The following is a 24,620-nucleotide window of genomic DNA, read 5'->3' on the forward strand; positions in this document are numbered from 1 at the left end:
TAAAGCACGGATCAAATTCTGATTCCCTTCGTTACTAAAGAATAAATCCAATATTTACCATTAGATTACAAATTAATCAATTTTAAGACTTATGGCATCTTCGTGGAATCATTCCACCGTTCATAATGGTCGTGAAATAATTCCACGCGAAACGTCGCTTTTTCCGTTCTCACTTTACTGGTATGACACTCATAATAACCCAGATTCCACGGCAGATGTCACTTTGCGACGTTTTTCTCACTTACGTGAGTCCCGTAATAGGACTTCATTCACTTCATTCTGATTTCACCGTGAAGTGACTCCCGTTATAAGCACCAATAACCCAGATTTCGCGGCAGATGTCACTTTGCGACGTTTTTCTCACTTACGTGAGTCCCGTAATAGGATTTTGTTCACTTCACTCTGATTTCACCGTGAAGTGAGTCCCGTAATAAGCACCAAAGAAATATCATTGATGAATAACATGAAGAGTAGCGGTCCTAGGTTGCTACCTTGCTGGACTCCAGAGATATTCGTGAACTTCGCAGAAAACTCACTTCCTATCCTTACACAGAGTGTTCGATTCATCAAGTAGCCATTGCACGAGTGCAGATAAAACTCCAAGTTTTCCAAGTTTAGCTGAAAGTATTCTGTGGTCTACTCGATCGAACGCTTTCGGATCGGTGTATACTGCATCTATTTGAGCACTGTTACTCATATTTCGCCAGCAAGTCAACAAGAGGCTAAATTAGTCGTTATCGAACGTTTCGGGTAGAACCTATGTTAATCCGACGTGATGTAATGTTTGCAACTGGCGAATAGGGCGTCGTCGTCTTTCTTATTATGCACGGGAAGAATGGAGAATTTGGAGAAGGGAAACACGTGTTGTAAATTGAACGGCAGGCATAGTGAACAAGGATAAAGACACATCGTTTCAGAACAGCGAAGAATGATTTCAGTTTATCAATGGCAGCAGTAACGTGACGATTTGTTATTTCAAGCGGATTGAAATTAATCACATCTCTAGGAAGGTCACTTAAAGCAGTATCAACTTGAGCATCGGAAGCAGTATGCTCATGAAAACTGTGCTGAAGGCTACGGCAAATAGATTACATTTTTCAAGTAGTGTGCAGCCGTGACAATCACCAAGAAACATATCTACTACTAAACCGGCCAAACCTTCTTCTTTGCGCTTAGAATTCACGATTCGTCTGATGTTACCTTGCATCCTGGAGGTGTACAGTTTGTAGAGGAAGCGGTTATATTTCCTGTATAAATTACTGATTTCGTTGACTCCGTGCTTCGAAATTGGGCAACGCGCTTCACAATAATGCCGCAACGCCATAGAACGCTGTTTCTTGAGATACAGGAGAAGAGGATTAGACCAAGCTCTTTGCGGAGGAACAATACAGTAGATTGCTGAATTGATAGCACAGTTGAAGTACTCAATAGCATCATTTATAGGCGGAGTGGAATCCAAGAATTGCCAATCGATGCGAGAGAAAGCAATGCTCAACGACTCAAAATCAGCTCTACGAAACTCTAGACATGGAAAGTCACCTACATTTACATGGTGGAGTTACATTGATTGTTATATCTTACTTACCTTACCAGCCAGCTGCAGACCGAAGTGTCCCTCGCTGTTCGAAGAAGCCATGCCGTCTGCGGAGGCCCCGCAGGTCGTCTTCCACTTGATCGACCCACCTTGCTCGCTGCGCGCCCCATCGTCTCGTTCCAGCGGGTCGTTATCAAGAACCATTTTCAACGGGTTGTCGTCCGACATCCTAACGACATGCCCAGTCCACCGTAGTCTACGATTTCTGCCGTTTGAACGATGAGTGGTTCTCCCAGCAGCTGATGCAACTCCTGGTTCATCCGCCTCCGCCATGATCCATCTCCCATCTGCACTCCACCACAGATGATACGCAACACCTTCCGTTCGAAAACCCCAAGGGCGGGTTGGTCCTCCACGTGTATGGTCCAGGTTTCGTGACCGTAGAGGATTACCGGTCTGATCAGTGTTTTGTAGATGGTTAACTTCGTGCGGCTGGGGATTTTATTTGAGCGTAGTGTCCTCCGGAGTCCAAAGAAGGCACGTTTCTCTGCCATAAGGCGTCGACAAATCTCTCTGCTGGTGTCGTTATCAGCAGTTACCAGTGAGCCCAGGTACACGAACTCGTCTATCACCTCGATTTTATCACCGCTAATATGAATTCGTGGCGGGAGGTTTATACTGTATTCTCTGGAACCTCTTCCTCTCATGTACTTAGTTTTCGATCCGTTTATGGCCGGTCCAATTCGTGCGGCTTCAGCCTTCAGTCTGATGTACGTCTCCGTTATCTTCTTGCTATAATATCAATTTCATCGGCGAACAGACCTTATAAATATCGTGCCCTTAGTATCACACCTTGTTGAATAGCTCGGCTGCCACCCATAGGCGTAGCAAGACGGGGGCAGGGGGGGTCCGTTGCCCCCTCTCTCCCTAGTTGTTCACATTGGTGCAGATTTCTGTTTTCCATAACTTTAATGGCACAGAACGTTATCTTTAGCCCATAGAGACATCTGTGTAAAGTATCAGCCAGATCAAAAATAATTGATTGAAATGCTTGAGCTATGTTCCCTAGAATTGCACAGGTTTTTCAGTTGATCCACCAAGGATATGCAGCGGCAAAAGTACCGGGCAAATCCTCCTAGCTTGGAGTATTGAAACCGAGCTGTGACAATTCCTCACCTTGATTCTCTGGTAACCCCACTGGAAACACGGTTCGGTGAAGATAGCGCACCTGCCTACGCGTTGTCCTTGCTGCATCCCGCTAACGTAATACGCATGTCGTAAAATCGAAAGTTTCGTCATTTTTTACGAAGTTGACAATTTTGTTGGAGAGGTGGAAGCTTTGTATTAACATTGCAGCAGCATGAGAGCAGACCGTAAGAACTTGGACGATTTGGATCTTATAGACCTGCTAGCTAAAGCCCGTTTCTTCTTCCCTGCGACTGAGAATACAGTTAAAGTTTGGTGAACGAAGATTTTATTGAGAATCTTGACTGTGTCTTCAAACTTCACGTCCTTGGGAAGCTTTGACAGTATGTAGTTGAGATAGCGGCTATGCGAATGGGTGTCCAGCTTCCAGAGAAGTGAACGTACCCTCGCCGCATCATTCAGCTGGCCTGCATCCTTCTCGAAGAGGTCCTGGTAGTGGTTAAACCAGCGTCCAAACGTAACTCCGTTTTTTTCGTCGAAGTCAAACTCGGTGATGTTCGATGAGAGGGACTCCAAAATCTGCTCCGCGGTTTGATACTGACGCTGCTGCTGCTGAGCCACCATCTGCTGTAAAAGTTGGGCCATCTTGAGCATCATATCTTGAATTCCCGGTTGCGGCTGCTGATCAACTCTATCTTCTGCCATGTTCGTGGATTCTTGAGATCCTCGTCGCCAAAATAATATGTCCAAAGGTTTAAATAAACTTAGGAGTTTTTACTAAAGAACATATATTTATATTCGAGATTGGACAAAGAATAATCAATTTTTCCACTCTGATGTCAAGGACAACTTTTCACTGGTTGCCTTGATGTAATAATCACTAAACACTGGTATTTATTTCTAATTCTTTTACTTTTTTTTACTTCTGAAATTTTGAAGAGCTTGCCTCCCCCCCTGTTTGAAATTCTAGCTACGCCCATGCTGCCACCCAATCACGCGTTGGCGCAACTAAACCCGTCTAGCAAAGCGGAACAGGCAACAGATATCCGTGAAATAATCAGATCCATTGAAGGTGTGCCATCGCTCCCACGTTTCCCACGGCTGATTGTAGTCTCCAAACAGAAACGATAGATCATTTTGGTCTAAGCGAGAGATAACGGAGCAGATGGAGTTGATATGGTTTTATAACAGCGGTCACATCGCATCTACGTTCGGGAGGAAGATGGACTGCTCTCAAACTAATGCTGCGAGTTGACATGGAGATTCTAATCCTGAGCTGTTCGTTAGTGTCACTTATTGGAGCCGGGTCAACACAGAGATACAGCTATCAGGACACCATCACCACGCGATTTGCAGCTGTTATGACGATTACGGTCGCAGCGATCGACAGTGGATAAACTGTCAGAAAGTTGTGCGGAGTCAATACGATCGTCAAGCCAGGTCTCGGTTAATACAATGTCGTGGTCACATTCAATACCGGTCAAGAAAAAGTCGTCACTTTTGGTACGAAGTCCACGAACATTTTGGTGATATATCCGAAGTCCAGAGGAATGGTTATCAGCCGCAAGGCTACGTCCTGCGAACACTGGCGGCGGGTCGCCAGGTTGGCGAAGACTGAAAGTGCAGTACGGATCACCGGAGAGAACTGAAGTTACGAAATTAAATTTGCCGTAAGTAGCGTTTTGGAAGCCTCGTTCCCCGCTTCCGCCCATAGGACCGGGATGACTGATGAACGCTGGCACGAAATGTTCGACCACGGCGGGGGAGTCATATGCTTCCATAATACGTGAGCTAGTGCATCCCAGTGTTCCGCTAGTAAGTAGTGCAGTATCGGGTGAAAAGTCGGTAGGTGGTGAACTAGAACACGGATATCTGATCAGCTGGAAGCAGCATTACCAACGGAAGAGCAGCTTGGCGCAGCTACTCTTGAAGATGGCTGGAGGGACATTCGATCAGCCATAGGTAGTACTGCTGTAGCGGCGCTTGGTACTATGGCTTCGAACAGGAGAAACGACTGGTTTGACGACGAGTCCAAATGGAAGAGAAGAATGCAGCACGAGCGAGAATGCTGCAACATCAAACGAGGGCGAACGTGGAGCGCTACCGACGCGCACGGAACAGGCAAAACTCGGTCTTACGGAAGAAGCGCCAGGAGGAAGATCGAGATCGCGAGGCGATGGAGGAACTGTACCGTGCGAATGACACACGAAAGTTCTACGAGAAGCTGAACTGTTCCCGCAAAGGCTATGTTCCACAAGCCGACATGTGCAGGGACCTGGTCGGCAACCTTCTCACGAACAAGTGTGAGGTGATTGACAGGTAGAAGCAGTACTACGATGAGCACCTTAATGGCGATGTAGCAGAGGACGACGACGGAGTACTAGTAGATCTCGGTGTACGCGCAGATGACGACAGAATCCCAGCCCCTGACCTCCAGGAGCTTAGAGAGGAGATCGGCCGGCTGAAAAACAATAAAGCCGCTGGAGCTGACCAACTCCCAGCGAGCTGTTAAAACACGGTGGTGAATCACTGGCTTATGCGCTACACTGGGTTATTGCCAAGATTTGGGAGGAGAAGGTAGTACCGGAGGAGTGGATGGAGGGTACAGTGTGCCCCATCTACAAAAAAAGGCGACAAGTTGGATTGCTGCAACTACCGCGCAATCACGTTGCTGAACGCCGCCTACAAGGTACTCTCTCAAATTCTGTGCCGTCGACTATCACCGTTTACAAGGGAATTCGTGGGGCAATACCAAGCGGGATTTATGGGTGCCCGCGCCACCACGGACCAAATATTCGCGGTACGGCAGGTCCTACAGAAGTGCCGTGAGTATAACGTGCCCACACATCACTTGTTCATCGATTTCAAATCGGCATACGACACAATCGTTCGAGACCAGCTATGGCAGATTATGCACGATTACGGCTTTCCGGATAAACTGACACGGTTGGTCAAGTCGACGATGGATCGGGTGATGTGCGTAGTTCGAGTTTCTGGGACACTCTCGAGTCCCTTCGAATCTCGAAGAGGGTCACGGCAAAGTGATGGATTATCGTGCTTGCTATTCAACATCGCTTTGGAAGGTGTGATACGTAGGGCTGGTATCGACACGAGTGGCACGATTTTTAGAAGGTCTGTTCAGCTCTTTGGCTTCGCCGATGACATTGATATTGTAGCACGATGTACGGAGACGTACATCAGACTGAAGGCTGAAGCTGGACGAATTGGACTGGCCATAAACGCATCGAAGATCAAGTACATGAGAGGAAGAGGTTCCAGAAAAGACAGTGTCATCCTCCCGCCACGAATTCATATTAGCGGTGATGAAATCGAGGTGGTAGACGAGTTCGTGTACCTGGGCTCACTGGTGACTGCTGAAAACGACACCAGCAGAGAAATTCGTCGACGCGAAATCGTGCCTACTTTGGACTCCGGAGGACGCTCCGCTCGAATAAAATCCGCCGCCGCACGAAGTTAACCATCTACAAAACACTGATCAGACCGGTAGTCCTCTACGGCCACGAAACCTGGACTATGCTCGTGGAGGACCAACGCGCCCTTGGGGTTTTCGAACGAAAGGTGTTGCGTACCATCTGTGGTGGAGTGCAGATGGAAGATGGACCATGGCGGAGGCAGATGAACCACGAGTTGCATCAGCTGCTGGGAGAACCACTCATCGTTCAAACGGCGAAAATCGGGAGACTACGGTGGGCTGGGCATGTCGTTAGGATGTCGGCCGACAACCCGGTGAAAATGGTTCTCGATAACAACCCGACTGGAACAAGGCGACGGGCGCGCAGCGAGCAAGGTGGCTCGATCAAGTGGAAGACGACCTGCGGGGCCTCCGCAGACGACATGGCTGGCGAGCTGCAGCCATAGACCGAGTTGAATGGAGACGACTTCTTCGAACAGCTAAGGACACTTCGGCCTGGAGCTGAATGGTAAGGTAAGTAAGTAAGTGTTCCTAGGAATTGTATACTTGCCTGCGGATAAGAGTTGGTTTCTGAAAAACGGTGTAAACCGACCAAATATCATCCAATATGGGTGTTTGTGGCATCAGGATGATGCTCAGAATCCAGGAATCAACACCCGTTGTTTTGAAGTCCATAAATTGTGTAAATCTATAAAAGATATTGTAACTGAGGTATTTTCTTTTCAATCAAAAACTAATCACGCTGCAAGTGCACTGTCTTAAACTTTATTTTCAGATTTTAACAATTTCTTTCTTTTCTCATCGATCTTTTATTCCTTCGCAAATGTGTGTGTGTCCTGTGCTGCAGTTGCAGAAATTGTTTACACTTTTATTTCGTGCTGCTTAAATTTAACATATAACGTCGGTAATAATATTATTATATAGCAGACACAACGAGAGCTGTGCTGTGCGACTGCTCGAGAATTAAAAAAAAAAACTTATCATCATAAGTAGTATAGAGTAAAAAAAACTCATTTGGAATCACAAGTTCAATCAAAATGTAGTTTCAAAAATTTTAAATTGTTGAAAACTAACACTAATGATAATAACTAATACTAACAATATAGCACTTCAGTAAAAGGAATTGATCATCATCAGTGGGTTCAATTTCCCCACTCTTTGCTGTTAATTGTCGTCTTTCTCTCGTTTTCATGATGCTCGTTATACAGTTTAGTATAGTTCGCTTCGCAATTTGTCATAACCGGTAGACTGTTTTTCACTGCACCACATAACAATCACTTTTTCGATGAAACAGTTTTGATTGCTGGTTTGATTTTTTTATTTATGGTGGGAAAAAACTAAATGCTTGCTTGTTATTACCTGTTCATTTTGCCGAAAATACAATCGGTTAAGTATTATTGAAAACTTTCATCGAAAAATGTACTCTATTGTGAGATAAGCTAATCAAAATGTATATACGGTGGCGGCATGCAGTCGAGGTTATGCACTGGTTTCGTGTTTTTAAAATCATTGTATAATCAAACACGTTCGTCTGATGTTCACTAGATTTCATCATGATACGCTATCTCAAAATTATCTCACGCATCTGCCAATTGCTTTCAGGGTACTTTTGTCGTATGTAAAAATGGCTTAACGTTTCGGAAATCCAAGGTAGAACGGGACTGATGATCTTTTTAACTTATGTGATACTTTAGTTGGATTTCTCATAGGAGGAGTGGTTTATCCTTTCACTCGAAGGTGAAATTTCTTAAAAGCTATAAACGCACGTAGTTCATGTGTGTCTTTAATTTTGTTTTATTGAGTAATCAGCTTATGCCATTGGCTCTGCTATTATTCTCTAGAGAAAATATTTAAAGTGAACTTATTTCTATACATGTAGATGGACCGCAGTGTAATAACCTGTTTTTTAGACTAATGTAAAAATTGTCTGTCATTGTTGCAGCTTACTAGAATATTACACATCCATAAAACTTGGAACAATCGAAAAATTGGAAAAAATTTCCAACATTGAATATCTAGTAGCTTTCAAAGATATGAAAACACTATGTTTTGGGTCAGGCGTACTAATATCCGTAAGCTGCATCCTGTTGAACTCGAGTGAGAATAGCAAATGACGCGTTCTACAATGAACATCATGAATGATTTTCTTATACTTTGAATAGCAGTTTATTTGCCTCTATAGTTTGATGTTCATTTTTTTCCTGGATTTATATATACCGACTATTCTGCCTTTCTCAATTGAGAGTTAAAATACATTTATTATACCTTTTTAGAGCTGATGTCTCAGCTCTCAACTTCATGTGGGGACAGGTAAATTTAATTTCTCTCATTTTCATCAAAAATTTCACCGGCGTTCATACAGAAAGTGTATATAACACTTTTAATCTTAAAAGTAGTAAAAAGATACTTATCAAATGTATTGAGTTTGCAATTGTATATAGTTAAATATGTTCCAGAAAACCACCGCGAAAAAACTGCGAATTTCGTAAAGCCTGTGCTGATATCGGCTCCACTTCCCACTTACACTAGCTTCAAACCTTATGGAGCAGTACAGGTCGAATCAGCTGGATGTTGTTTTGGCGCCGCATTGCCGTCCATTAGTTAGCTACAGCCATTAGAGTTCGAAATTTTCTCACCGTTGTTCGTAAGCATTTTCTGCAGTTTAATACTGGTATCGTGAGAGTGGTTTGTACCATTTGTTGCCACTTCATGTGAATCATCATCTTTCCCATTTGAAGCGGCCAGGTTTTTTGCGGAATTTTCAGTTTCTTCCAAAATATCCCTTACCTCCTTATCCATCGAGGATGCCTTATTGTTGGATGTTTCAAAGCCGAAAGCGTTAACTGCAACCGTTTTGATCGGCTTGAATAAGTGATCGCTTTCGCCGTTCTGTGCATTCATCATGTCCGGCGAAGACGAGGTAGATGCAGATCCAGCTCGGATGCTAAGACCGTTGGTGTGGAGGGAAGCTTGCAGTAAACTGTCAATGTTCTGATTTGTTTGCGGTACAAATGTAGTCCACTCATTTGAGCTGGCGTCCAAGTACTCTATCGTGTTCAGGAATGTCTTTCCCGAAAAACCACCGATCGCGTATAGTCGATTTTGTACGACAGCAACTGACACGTTGGACCGAGGTGAAGTCAAATTTGGTCCTGCCACCCAGCATTTGTTACCTTCGTCGTAACATTCGGTTGTGTTAAGAGAGTGTGTCCCATCGCTACCACCGACGGCATAAAGCTTACCATTGAACTCAGCCAATCCACAGCCGCGCCTGAAGGAGAGAAAGAAAAAGTAATTGAAATGTATTTCAGTGTCAGAACATAGAATGAAAACATACCTCGGGGTAAGCAGCGATGGAGCAAAACTCCACTGATCGTTTTCCGGGTTGTACATTTCCACTGACCCTAGACAGTTCCATGCATCGCTTCCACCAGCTACCCACATGTTTCCTTTGTAAGATGCCACACCAGCCTGATATCGACCGGTGTTCAACGGAGCAATCGAGAACCACTTATTATCTGCTGGTTTGAGCACATCGCACTGACGAATGCCACTTTGACCATTCCAGCCACCAATACAGAAAATCTTGTCATTCAGAGCACACACGCCAGCGTTACTGCGAGCGAGTGGTAGCTTGCAAACTTTTTTCCACTTGTTGTCGATTTTTGATAGACACTCAACAGAATCTAATTCAGTAGTTCCTGCAAGAGATTAGAAACATCAAAGTGGACCGCAGGGTACTATTGTGTATTGGGAACTTACCGTTACATCCACCGACAGCATAAACGGTTCCATTGATCACAGCTATTTGCACTCGTCCACGTGCTTCGCCCATGTTGCATTCCTGTGTCCAGCTATTGGTATCCGGACAGTAAGATTCCACCGATTTCAAACATTCCGCCCGATCGTATCCACCACAAACCAGCAATTTGCCTTCCAACTCGGCAACACCCAAACCACATTTTGGTCCGGACATGGTAGCCACTTCACAAAACAGCTCCGGTTTTTGTGTTTCACTGAGATCCTCTTCATTACTTACGCTAGTGCTCACTGTGTCCGGAGTATTGATGGGAGAGGGTGTTGTCGGTATATTGAGCCGCAGCTGAATCGACAACCGCGAAAGACTTCCGTTCAATGTAACCAGCGAAACGAATGTGTGATTGGCCACCTTTGAACTACCAATCAGACTCCAATCGCAGTCTTGAGCACTCTGCTCTACTCGTTCACCGATGTCTCGGTTGTAAACGAGAACTCTGGGTCGACCGGGAGTTTTAAGTCCTTTTCGGTGCTTTTTACCGTTTGGACACTTTTGTGCCAATCGTTTGTAGTCTTGCACCAGATCGCTTTCCGACTCTTGGCCAGGCGGAAGATCTGAACAATCTTGTAAAGAGTTATCCAATGCCAAATACAGCATATGTGATCTTTCCAGCAAGTTGGAAACCTGTGATGGACTAGATAGATTGTGGTTCATTAGCAAAAACAGACCCAGCTTACCGAAATCCCATCTTCTGTCATTCGACGCCGAATCCAATCGAGAACTAATCTACAGAGCGAAGCTTCCGAAACCACTGACATCTCTTGTTTGGTTTGGTAAAGAACCTCGATCAAAATGCACGAAAGCTGCAGAAAGCTTGGCTGTTGCGAAACCTCGGCAAAGTTTTTCGCTATGTAGTCGTCAACCTCATGAACGAAGTTGTTATTCCGTGCGATTCCCGGTAAGGAGCGCGTCTCAATGCAACTTTCCGGTTCCAGTTCTCCCACCATATGGCGAGCACATTCCTTGACCACGTTGTCAATCTTAAGCTGCCAAGCAGCCAGATACACATCGCGTATCTAGAAAATTTTCATTGGTAACTGTTCCGATTCGGAACACATACACACAGAGAGATAGAGAGTGGGGGCGTAGGGGTGTCTAGAAACGCCTCTCGTGATCGCTATTACTCTAAACTCACCATATCGTTGGGCACTTCCAGCGAGCCGGTATAAGCGTACTCAACCAGATACTTCAGGCCCGGAGTGGTGATGTGCCCGTTCAGTCGGTAACAGGGTGTTTTTCCCTCGGCTGCGGTACCACTTAGATTACCCTGCGGAAGAAAACCAACAAAACGATTCTAGATCATTAAAACGCTAGCTGGAATGGCTGGACTTGGGTGGACCCGTTTTCTTCGTACCAAAGATGGAGCTGTATTATGCCACAATCTGTAATCCCTAGAGAGAAAACCGGATTAGTGCGAGGGCAGGTATGGAATGACACTTACCACATCCGAACTGAACAGTTCCATCAGGTGAGGCGATACACAGGCCAGAACGTTACGGTGGGCGTGAATTTCCGTGCTGCCGACCTGGGAGTGAATAAAAAAGATGGTTTAATAGTTTGGATGGAAACGAAAAGTTTCGTATTCTTTATGTGAGGAATTTAGTATTAGCTCTTTGGAGAGAAAACCTCTTTGGATAATGTTGATAAAGTAGACTGTTGAGTTGCCCTGCCCCATTTTTTTCTGTTTTATCTTCAGAAAAAAAACAACTTAACTTGCAAGAGCCCCGCATAATCAATAAGCAAATGAATTAGTGATTTTAGATTATCGCTTGTCAAGATTTCAGACTCGTACCACAAAATAGGGTGGAATTGATCACTTTTTTTTGAATATTTTCTAAATAACTAGCTTCATGTAGATTTTTTTCCAAAGTAGTAGGTAATTAAAATGAATAGGTGCTTTTATGTGCCCAAGAAAACCTCTTTGACTATTATAAAAGTTTCTATTGTTTACTTTATGAAATAAATGCGAGAATTCTCTAAGATTCTATGAGATAAATCGAGATGAATTTGATCATTCAAGAAATAGATGTATTCTATTGGATATGTGCTATTATTCGGGGCTGGAAAAATATTAATCACAGCTAATTTGTAAACGAAAATAATGATATTTCTGATATTATAAAATTCTCGGTTAACTTCATATATATATATATATATATATATATATATATATATATATATATATATATATATATATATATATATATATATATATATATATATATATATATATATATATATATATTTTTTTTTTTTTTTGAATATTTTCTAAATAACTAGCTTCATGTAGATTTTTTTCCAAAGTAGTAGGTAATTAAAATGAATAGGTTCTTTTATGTGCCCAAGAAAACCTTTATGACTATTATAAAAGTTTCTATTGTTTACTTTATGAAATAAATGCGAAAATTCTCTAAGATTCTATGAGATAAATCGAGATGAATTTGATCATTCAAGAAATAGATGTATTCTATTGGATATGTGCTATTATTCGGGGCTGGAAAAATATTAATCACAGCTAATTTGTAAACGAAAATAATGATATTTCTGATATTATAAAATTCTCGGTTAACTTTATATATATATATATATATATATATATATATATATATATATATATATATATATATATATATATATATATATATATATATATATATATATATATATATATATATATATATATATTAGGGTGGGTCGATTTAAAAATCGCTTAGGCACATATGATTTTCGGATTTTAGGGATCAAAATAAGATACTTTTCTCAAGAAACCATGCCTCTAAAATGAATTCTGATGTCCCTTGTACTAACGTGTAGGTACCCAAAAGGTCAAATTTCAAAAAATCCTGTTTTGACCCATTTAGAGTGACCCAATCGAGTCCAAATGTATGACCGACCCCCACTAACTTTGGAGGGCTGACCCACCCATGCTAGTGTTACCCCCCTGGGACCCCCACTAGGGGGTCTCCCATACAAAAATAAAAAAAATATCAAAAAATCACCATTTTTGGCACTTTATATGACAAAAATCAGTGAAATGGCTATTATTTTTCCGCACAAATGAAGTTTCTAGGAAAAAATGTTTTTTTTTTGTTTTTGGATTTTTGTTTTCTCTTTAAAAATTTATTCGATCAGAACATAGGAAAGAAACTAAAAAATTATTGTTTGAAGTCTTTTTTGGTTTCAACACTGGGCAATTTCGCACGGCTCTCTAATGTCGCCTCCATAACAGCCTCTACATTTTCCGATATTACTCGTTTGGAAACGCTAGCTAGCAGTTGAACGTGTTGTTCCGTTCCTTGTATATGTAATGGAATATGCGGATCAGTAAATGGTGAATCATCTTCATTTAAATATGCTATCAATGTTTCATACGGAATGATTCGCGTGAATGGTGGTTCAAATACGTTATTTTTATAAGTCAAATCGATCATTTTCGTGTAATCGAAGCAATGGAAGTTTATATCTGGTTTTTTATATTCTCTAAGTTCCGATGGGTCTTCAACATTGTCTCGATATCGTAAAATTTTCTTGATAGCAGAGTCGCGCACCTGTTTCCTATCATCAAACAACATTGATAGCAAGATATTTTTCGAATGTGCAAAATATGGATTATTTTTAATTACATGATTGACAACAGTGCGTAAATTTGGCTCCAGAAATTGTGCTCTATTTATTCACTCTGGTTTTACAGTGTGCGTGGGAACAGTGGAAACGGAGCGTCCGTGCGTGGTAGCCGTTGTGGTAGCATACCAGCGGTGCTCGCCTGACTGGTCGAAATAAAAATATTACATATGATGTAACAGAGTGATATACGATTTTATGTTCAAAAGGAAGCCAACTGCAAACGCCATCTGCAATGAGAATGGCTCAGAAATATGTGTAATTGTGTATGTATGCGCTGAAGACTCAGGACCGAATCCCATGCGAAGCAGGAGAAAACAAAAATCCAAAAACAAAAAAAAAACATTTTTTTCCTAGAAACTTCATTTGTGCGGAAAAATGATAGGTATTTCACTGATTTTTGTCATATAAAGTGCCAAAAATGGTGATTTTTTGATATTTTTTGATATTTTTGTGTGGGAGACCCCCTAGGGGGGTCCCAGGGGGGTAACACTAGCATGGGTGGGTCGGCCCTCCAAAGTTAATGGGGGTCGGTCATACATTTGGACTCGATTGGGGCACTCTAAATGGGTCAAACCAGGATTTTTTGAAATTTGACCTTTTGGGTACCTACACGTTAGTACAAGGGACATCAGAATTCATTTTAGAGGTATGGTTTCTTGAGCAAAGTATCTTATTTTGATCCCTAGAATCCGAAAATAATATGTGCCTAAGCGATTTTTTGATCCCCTACAAATCGAACCGCCCTAATATATATATATATATATATATATATATATATATATATATATATATATATATATATATATATATATATATATATATATATATATATATATATATATATATATATATATATATATATATATATATATATATATATATATATATATATATATATATATATATATATATATATATATATATATATATATATATATATATATATTATGTTTTATGTTCGATCGATTTAAATTCAGTTTGTTGCACAAGGTCAAAAGTTAGCTTTTGAATTGAAATTTTTGTTATGTCAGAGTAAATAATCAGTATTACGCTAATAGTATGGTATAATCATTGTTGAAAATTATATTTTTTGAGATTTTATGAAGTTTAATTAAGTTCTTCCTAATTATCGTAATTTACCTTTAATTCAGTTTTTTTAGGTTGGTAAATAGCTGGGGAGTGCGTACCATCAGTATTTCGAGTACTTGCAGGCATGAAATAGGTCCGTAGCATCCTGCCCAATAACTCCTATCCCTACCTCCTAGTGGTACCAACCGGGATACGAGTAACTAAACGAAGATCATGGTTATTAACCCGTGGTGGGACCACGGTTATATGCCGATAAGGAACCTCATCGGAGGAAATTCCGACTTTCCTAAACGTTTCCCATGTTAGAGGCGGCTCACAACAACGTTTGACCCGGAGTGGGCGGCTGAATTAAGAAACGTGAACGCTATAATCAAGATGGCGGCCCCATCATGAGACTCAGAAGCGTGGTCCATTAAGGCAATTTAGGTGAACAATTACACCAACCAAGAAAATATCACTCGGAACATTCGGTACGGACCAAGTCAACGAAAAACGGTCCACTAATGGAAACTTGGTACCTGGAACTGCAAGTCGCTAAAATTTATTGACGGAGATAGAGTGCTGCTTGATTTGTTATAGCCTCGGCATCGTCAGGAGATCGTCGTTGACCACCTTATCATTGATGGCCGGATTTTCTCGAACATCACAAACATACGCTTCCTTCGGGGTGCGAATATATAGGCTATCTACGGTATGTCACACACGACCAAACCGTCCTCCTCGGCCAAACATCCAGCAGTTACATAACCCGCTGGCCGCTCGATGCTGGCCTAACAAGCCAGTTGTCGTAGGTTCGAGTCTCTGGCTCAGGAGAGACTGTTAGTGTCAATAGGATCGTAGCGCTAGCCCCGCAATTGTCCTGTACACTAAACAGCTGGCTGCGAGGTCTGTGTGTTGTAAACAGAAAGTCGAGTTCCTGTTGTTTGCTTTGCTTGTTACATGACAAGGGACAACCTTCCAGGAACCTTCCAACCTTCGGAGGAACTATGTGCTTCGACACTCGACGATGGATACGGCAAGCTACGCTCGGCCATCGGAGAGGCCACCACCGTGACACTAGGTGAGATAAAGTCGAGCCGACAAGAGAGAACGCGGCCAAATACCGACGAGCTCGGAATGATGACGATTCTGAGGAGAACGAAACGCCATCAGGAGGGCAGAGATTGTGAAGAGCTAAAACACCTGTTTCGGGCTAATGACACGCGCAAGTTTTACGAGAAGGTAAACCAATTCCGTAAGGGCTATAACCGAGTTTAGCTATGTCTAGAGACGAGGAGAGAAACCTGTTCACAAATGAGCGCAAAGTAGAACAGGTAGAAGTAGTTTTTCGATGAGCACCTCAATAGCGGAGCAACGGGACAAGGCGGAAAGGAAGTTAATCTTGGAGTGCCTACAAACGTTAACAGTGTCCCAGATTTTGATATCCTGGAGATCGAACGGGAAATTGGCTCGTTAAAGAACAATTGAGCCCTATTTATTAAAAGGGCGATCGGCTACAATGCAGCACCTAGCCGTAACCCTTTTCGAGATTCGAAGGGACTCGAGAGTGTCCCCGAAACTCGAACTACGCACATCAGCCGATCCATCGTCGACTTGACCAACCGTGTCAGTTTATCCGGAAAAACGTAATCGTGCATAATCTGCCATAGCTGATATCGAACGATTGTGTCGTATGCCGTTTTGAAATCGATGAACAAATGATGTGTGGGCATGTTATACTTACGGCACTCCTGTAGGACCTGCCGTACCGCGAATATTTGGTCCGTGGTGGCGCGGGCACCCATAAATCCCGCTTGGTATTGCCCAAAGAATTCCCTCGCAAACGGTGATAGTCGACGGCACAGAATTGAGAGAGTACCTTGTAGGCGGTGTGCTACTACGATTCAAATCTTCACTCTCCTATTGATCCTTCAGAAATTCCGGGAGTACAACAAGCACATACGTCACGTCTTCGTGAACTTTAAGCCGATCGAGACTAGATATGACAACTAATGCAATTCCGGATAAAGTGACACGACTTACAAATGCTACCTTGAATCGAGTGATGTGTTACGTGTTCGTATCGTTAAGACAAGGAAATTGACTATCCTGCACGTTGTTCAGCATTGCTCTTGAAGGTGTGATTCGATGAGCGGACATCGAAGCATGAGGCATGATTTTCAGTAAAAATAGTTAACTCTTAGGCTTCGCAGACGACCACGACGTTATTACATGGAACCTTTGCAACGGCGGAGGCATTCTTCGTCCCACTAAAAGTGCAGACTACGAGAGCTGGACTAGAAATTAGTGCGTTGAAAACCAAGTATATGAAAAGGAGGCCTCGAGAGAAACCAGCATTTTCTTCACGCGGATGGTGATCCTAGCCGGCGATGAACTCGAAGTGGTAGATGAGTTCGTATACTTGGGAACTTTGGTAACCGCCGAAAATAACACGTAAGGAGATCTAACGACGCATTCAAGCTGGTAATTGAGCCTGCTTTGGTCATCGCAGGAACCTCCGATCCAGGAACCTACGGCGTCGCGCGAAACTGACAATGTACAAAACCCCAATTAGACCAGAAGTTCTCTATGGATTTGAAATCGTGACGCTGCTCACGGAGAACATACGCGCACTGGCCGTATTTGAACGGAAAGTGTTGCGGAGAATATTATGAATCACAAGCTGCAGGCATTGCTTGGACAGATTCTCATTGTGCTACTGATTAAGGCCAGGAGGTTGCGATGAGCCGGATGACAGTGCGGTAAGAGTGGTCTCTTCAAGGACCCCACCGGCACCTGAAACAGAGGGGCGTAACATGCCAGGAGGCATGACCAAGTTTAAGCGGATCTGCGAGTGTCTAAACGCCTAGGAAATTGGCAAAAAGTAGCCTGGGACCAAGGAGCGTGGTACGAGCCACCACGGTTCTAGGCTACTGCAGTAAGTAAGTCAGTTTATTTTAAGTAAATTCAAGATTTTTTGGCTATTTGAAACTCGCAATACCACTGTTAAAAGTAAGTAATATTCTAATTATTTCTCCGTGCTTGTGTATGGTTTTTACCTACTTTACCAACCATGTTCCTCCTGCCATGTGTCTTCAATTATGATTCCCTGGTGAAGTTTCAACTATGTGTTCTTCTGGCCAGTTTTTTTTATTCTCGCTTAGTTTCCGTCGGTCTAGTTCCGCCACTGTTGTTGTGCCAATCACCGACGCCCGGGGAGGTGACTCCACCCAGGACCCAAACTTACGACTCGTTGATTAACGGACCGGCGCCAACGGCTTTAGTTCCCCATGCGATAGAAGGCGTGATTCCAGAGATTTTTTGCATCAGAAAATCTCCCGGTGTCGGCTAGGATTGAATCTAGACCTGTTGGGTTGGTTGTGAGTGGATCACGCCACTCACAACCATCGACATCTATGTCGGCGCTGGGATTCGAACCCAGGCGTCGAGCGTGGTTGGCGGAGACGTAATCAACCACGCTAGGCCCCCGCCTATCTGGCCAGTTTTATCATAAGAGACTTATTTTGTCAAGCGTTTAGACACCGTATTATAAAGTTTAACGGAAAGGATCGGTAAGCGGGTAGAATAAGAATTGACCGAAGCCTATGACATCGAATGGCCCTGATTCTACTAAGATTTGAACTCGCGACCATCCGGTTATCAAAGCGGACTCTCTAACCTTGCGGTATATCCATTTTTTTTCTCTGTGTGGACTCATCACTGCTACCAGAGACATTTGATCTATTGTGATATTGCCCAGGTGTTTTCTGTACTCCGCACTTCGTATTATTGGCAGTATCACTATTGAAGTAGATGATACGCTTTCTCATTTATATCCGTGCTTGTGTGTGAGAGTTTACCCTTTCGTTTCAAGCTTACTGCTCCACTCCTGCTCTACCAATATCGCAAAATTACAATTCCCTGGAGTGAGACTACACCTAACGTCCCTCCCTGGCCAGGTGATTTCCAAGAGCGACTTATTAGATCGAGAGGAGTCTTATCCAAACCTCGTTTCCCGTGACAATATCGCCAATTACAATTCTCTGGAGAGGATAAATATTTCTGAGATCAGTTTTATTATATAAAGAACTTATTTTGCCAAGAGGAAAGAGTCTTATCGAAACCTCGTTCCTCCTACCAAAACCGCGCCATATTACAATTCCCTGAAGAGAACTATCATACGTTACTCAGGCCAGTTTTATTATAAGAGGGACTTATTTTTGTTAGGATGAAAGTCAGCAGGGGTACTTTAGAATTCAGTTTGAAGGAAGGGTATGTAGTGGAGAGCCTGAAAATAAACCAATGTTAAAGTCCTTTGACAACCAAATGGATCTACTAAGATTCGAACCCCCGACCACCCGATGATCAAAGCGGCCTTTGTAACCCTGCGGCTACGAAGCTTCTCGCATATTCAATTTCAGATATGAAATATCTAATTGCATGTCCAATTTGGTTGAACTTTGACGGAATTAGAGAATTTTATGAAAATATGTACGCGAATCTCGTGAAAGTTGTATATGATGATACCTTAACACTCTCACAACAAGACGACATCTTTCTTCAACTGACACTTCAAGATTCAACGTGACACCGGGACGCATCGATGTTGGCATCATGGATGCTCCCTACCTCCCCGCCGCAGTCGAGCATTTCCAGCCAGCTGCCATCAGTCGTCCCGGTCCTGCGTGCGGATGCGAGGGACGGAGCATCCAAAATCTCAGATCAGGCAAGTGCGCAAACGTTAACCATAGACCATCCATTGACTCGCTACTCGTTTTTAGCCCGTCGACCAATCCGAAGACGAATAACGTTGACCATGGACATGATATACTTCTTTATTACCAAAACGTGGGTGGTATGAACGCTAGCGTCTCCGACTATTTACTAGCATGCGCCGACAGTCCATATGACATCATTGTTCTGACCGAATCCTGGCTCGACAATCGAACACTCTCTCGTCAAATCTTCGGACCCAATTACGAAGTTTTTCGTTGTGACCGGAACCCTAAAAACAGTCGCAAAACTTCTGGTGGTGGAGTTTTGATCGCAGTTCACCGTCAACTCAATGCTTCTATTCTCGAACACGATGATTGGTCGACCGCCGAGCAAGTGTGGGCAACAATTAAACTCGTGGACCGCACGTTATTTTTGTGTGCTATCTATGTTCCTCCTGATCGTACCCGCGATACAGACTTTCTTGGCGCACACATGTCTTCGGTTAACACCATCATTTCGAAGACGTCCGCGGTGGATGACGTAATTATCTTAGGCGATTTTAATCTACCTGGTATCACTTGGCAAGAGCGGGGTAATGGTTTCATGTACGCCGATTTCGGCTCGCTCAGCTTGTCACCAGCCACTAACGAACTGCTAGATAGCTACAGTACCGCTACTCTTCAGCAATGCAACAGAAGCACCAACGAAAATGGGCGCTTTTTGGACCTCTGTTTCGCTACTGTGCGCTGCCAAGCCCCTGAAGTGGCATTGGCTCCTTCTCCGCTCGTTAAACACGTCCTGCATCACCCGGCCTTGCTGGTGTCTGTCCATCAGAAAATCTCCTGTGCCGAGACTACGGCACCGACATCTGTTTATTACGATTTCGCCCGTGCCGATTTCGAAAATATCAACGTATTGTTGTCTGAAATCGACTGGAACACGGTTCTGGACACAGACGACGTCAATGCCGCCGCCTTAACTTTTTCCCATATTCTCAATTACGTCATTGATCGACATGTACCGAAAAAAAACTAACTCCGATCAACAGCGATTGCCATGGCTGAATACTACGCTACGACGTCTAAAATCAGAGAGGAAAGCGGCCTTCAGAAGGTTTTCAAAATACAGAACTTTACCTCTACGGAACCACTACCTATCGATCAACACTCGCTATAAACAGCTAAGTCGCTCCTGTTTTCGAGGCTTCCTTCGGAATGTCGAGCGCAAACTCAAACGTAACCCCAAATCATTTTGGAAATATGTGAATGAACAGCGAAAAGACGGCGGCCTACCATCAAGCATGTTTTTAGACGGTGATACAGCGAATAGTGTTGAACAGATCTGCCAACTATTTCCACGGAAATTCTCCAGCGTGTTTGTAGACGAAAGGTTAACGACGGACGAAGTTACTTCTGCGACGGCACGTGTTTCTTTTCTCGGTCTCGCATTGACTAACATTTCCATCGACGTTAGCACGGTTACATTAGCCGCCTCGAAGCTCAGGTCTTCCATATCCGCTGGGCCAGATGGCATACCGTCCTTTTTCCTGAGAAACTGTATCAGTAGTCTGGCTGCTCCAATGAGTAATCTCTTCACCAAATCCATCAGTTCGGGTGTTTTCCCCTCGATCTGGAAATCGGCATACATGTTTCCAGTACATAAGAAAGGGAACAGAAGAAACGTTCATAACTATCGAGGAATCTCAGCGCTTTGCTCTATCCCGAAGCTTTTTGAGCTCAGCGTGTTCGAACCCATTTTCTCGTTCTTCAAGCAGTACATCGCAGACGAACAACACGGTTCCATGGCCAAGCTATCCACAGCCACGAACCTCCCGACGCTTACATCTTACGTAATGAACAGCTTTGACGACCAGTCTCAGACGGACGTTATCTACACGGACCTTTCCGCCGCCTTTGACAAACTGAATCACGAGATCGCCGTTGCGAAGCTTGAAAAGCTCGGCATCGGAGGCCCCCTATTACTATGGTTTAAATCCTACTTGACAGATCGGCGTTTAGCAGTGAACATCGACGGAGTTTCCTCGAATTCGTTTTCCGCTCACTCCGGCATTCCTCAAGGTAGCCACCTCGGGCCACTGATTTTTCTTATTTATCTGAACGATGTCAACTTCCGGCTTCAGGGCCCTCGACTGTCCTTCGCTGACGATCTGAAGCTATTCGCAAAAGTGAAGGTCCCATCAGATGCCGCTGCACTCCAGGAGCAGTTATCGATTTTCGCGAAATGGTGTGTCGACAATCGCATGCAATTGAACGTCGACAAATGCGAGATTATAACGTTCTCAAGGAAGCTTAGCCCAGTGACTTTCGATTATAGGCTATCAAATACGCCTCTACGACGCACAACCTGTGTTAATGACTTGGGAGTACTGCTCGACTCCAAACTCACATTTAAACGACATATGCCCTTCACCGTCGACAAGGCCAGCAGGAACCTGGGATTCATAATGCGCATTGCAAAAAATTTCAGCGACATTTATTGGCTAAAGTCTTTATATTGCGCTTTGGTACGATCTAGCTTAGAATACTGCGCTTCAGTGTGGAGTCCCTACTACCTGAACGGAGTAAGCAGAATCGAGGCAGTACAACGACGGTTCATTCGCTTTGCTCTCCGTAGACTACCGTGGACTGACCCCTTTCAACTACCAAGCTACGAACAGCGTTACAGGCTTATCGATTTGGATACCCGGCAAATTCGTCGATGTGATCAGAGCTATATTCATCTCGGACGTATTGACTTCACGGATAGATTGCCCGGCGATTCTCGAACAACCTAACATCTATGTCAGACCACGTATGTTGCGAAATAGCCTGTTTCTTCACGTGCAAAGTAGACGAACAAACTACAGTAGCTTCGGCACGATAACCGGTATACAGCGCCATTTTAACCGTTACGCATCATGTTTCGACTTTGACGCCAGCCGCGAGGTACTGAAGAATCGATTTTTAACATTAGTACGTAGCACTTAGATTAAGAAAATCAGTAGGGCCACAAGGCCTGTTGATGTATTTTTTTACAAATAAACAAAGAATAAACATTAGCTAATATTTTAGGATCAGTACTTTTATTCTAAATTTTTGTGTGATCAATTTCATCCCACTGTTCTGTTTCACTTCATTCCACGGTGCTCATATGAGTTTCTGTTGTTGTAATATGCAAGGTGTGGTGCTTTATTGTGAATAAAAAAAAATATTACATGAACTCTGGAGTATCATGCTTATAAACCCATTAATTGTTTATAACAGATTCAAAATAATTCAGTGTTTAACGAAAAATGCATTGGTGAAACTTGGTTTCAGTTTCTCAAAAACATTCCAAATCACAATAAGATAATTCTTACTTTGTGATAAATCATCGGGAATTTAGAGAATGTCCATAAACTGCAAGGTAATGTACGATTCAGTTAAGCGAAATAAGTAACTATGCTAATACAAACTTGAAAATAGAAGATACGATAAGCAAGAGCGCGATATAACCCTGGAAAAATAGTCTGCGTCAATTTGACTCCTCGCTTGCAGCAATATTGCCTATTTTTTTCTAACTGTGCCGTTCTGTAACTTTACGAAAGCGTGTTAAATTGCTTATAGAAATACTCTAACCTCAACTCATCTCAATAACCAATCATGATACAGACTCGAATTCAACAATATATAACTATTCAATGCCCTTTAGCCTTCTTTATTTTCACACATACTCTGAAACAAGGAAGTTCAATATAATTCTTTACGTTACATTCCCCATTACCAAAAGAAAATTTTCAATGTTAGGCAAAATGTTTATTATATGATATAAAAAAGTAGATAAAATGTTCATTTGATCAAATTGCAAAAAACTTTTTACACATACCTAATACATATACTAGAACCTGGTTTGGATGTTAGAGAAAATATTGACCATAATTGGAAATATGTCGCTTATACAATATTACTAGAGCATATTTTACACCAAACAGATTTTTTTATTGAGTCCTCATAGGATACAGCAAAACAACTTGATTGATGTAACCAATAACCTTACGCAGCGATTGCAGAGCGTTCCTGTTTGAAAAACACGAAAACTAGTTTTTAATCTGCATTACTTCGTTGCTCAACTGGTATCGCAACGTCTTTATTTAAAAGAAAGGTTAACGACCAGACACCCGGCCAAAAGACTCTCGTATCACAGATACATGTGAATGTTTTTTTCCCTGCATAATATGCATGCAAGTTGTATAGAGCTGTAAGCCTATCAAACATATCGAAATAAACAACGACCATGGTAAAGGGAAAGCAAAACTCGTACAGACAACGGAAAGTATTTGGGGAATTTCCAACCTGCGGTTACGGTTAGCGTCGTCAATGCCGGACGCATCCAACCGGCAGATTGTTTAGACTGAATTGTGCCGTAGCGCAAACTTACCAAAATGATCACATCGCAGAATAGCCGATGGCGACGCATAGTGCTTAGACTTTGCAGGAAGTTCGACTTCATGCTCTCGTCGTTGAACTTAAGATAGCCGCAGCTCTCCATGGCATCATCTGTAAATAAAAGCAAAAAAAAAAAAAAACAATGCCGTTAGATTATGCTAGCGCAAGGGTCACAGTGCTTCACCCAGATGCGTTCTAAAAATACCCGAAAGCAAGCATTGCGAACTATCTGTGTTGGACGGTAGCGCTTTTGCATGCTGCCAGTGCGTTTTGTTATATTATTGTATACATTCCTTAACAATATTATCATTCGCTCTGCGGTTCAATTCAGTTTTGAGAGTCTTAATTTTCAATAAAACAGCAAACTAATGCAATTGACCTTGAATTGACCAACTTTGTCGGCAAAAAGCCGGTAAGCACGCTCGGTTCGAATATTGTTAAGCCGATAGTTTGTTCTACTTGAGTTAAAGCTGCAAACAGAATGTTTAAATTGTGTTTGTTCCGTCATGACGCGCAACATGCTTTTCTTGTTTATAAAAAAATCAGTCAGTTTGATCAATACTTCCGTTATTGAAAGCATCACCTTGAGCGTATCGGAAAAAATTGAGAGCTGTGGTACAGGTTAACATTTATTTGAGTGACACTGGCATCCGTTTTGCTCTTGCTGTCAGAAGTTTCCCGCTTTACAATTTCCGATTGTCAACTTTGTAACAGCCAAGGTATGATGTTTAAACGCTTGATATTTGATCAATATTGAAATGTACACCGCTTGGGATTGTTTCATTTTTATTTTTTTATGATCGGGCGATTTTTCTAATTAGCCTATTGTTTATTCACAAGCCCTACTAATCCTGCCCT

General features: G+C 42.7%; 1 protein-coding gene across 3 annotated transcripts in view; it reads right to left on the bottom strand.

The window, feature by feature from the left end:
* Window positions 1–6,856: 6,856 nt before the first annotated feature.
* Window positions 6,857–24,620, bottom strand: part of LOC129726714 (influenza virus NS1A-binding protein-like) — a 39,187-nt gene continuing 21,423 nt past the window's right edge. For all 3 annotated transcript variants that reach the window (XM_055683730.1, XM_055683731.1, XM_055683729.1), the window contains 7 exons: window positions 23,755–23,873; window positions 11,372–11,455; window positions 11,066–11,197; window positions 10,608–10,946; window positions 9,876–10,554; window positions 9,451–9,814; window positions 6,857–9,384 (listed from right to left, as the gene is read on the bottom strand). In XM_055683730.1, the coding sequence (XP_055539705.1) occupies window positions 8,715–9,384; window positions 9,451–9,814; window positions 9,876–10,554; window positions 10,608–10,946; window positions 11,066–11,197; window positions 11,372–11,455; window positions 23,755–23,873 (2,387 nt within the window). In that variant the 3' untranslated portion in view covers window positions 6,857–8,714. The remainder of the gene's footprint in view (window positions 9,385–9,450; window positions 9,815–9,875; window positions 10,555–10,607; window positions 10,947–11,065; window positions 11,198–11,371; window positions 11,456–23,754; window positions 23,874–24,620) is intronic.

Source organism: Wyeomyia smithii, chromosome 3, assembly GCF_029784165.1.
Source record: "Wyeomyia smithii strain HCP4-BCI-WySm-NY-G18 chromosome 3, ASM2978416v1, whole genome shotgun sequence".
Classification (NCBI taxonomy): Eukaryota; Metazoa; Arthropoda; class Insecta; order Diptera; family Culicidae; genus Wyeomyia; species Wyeomyia smithii.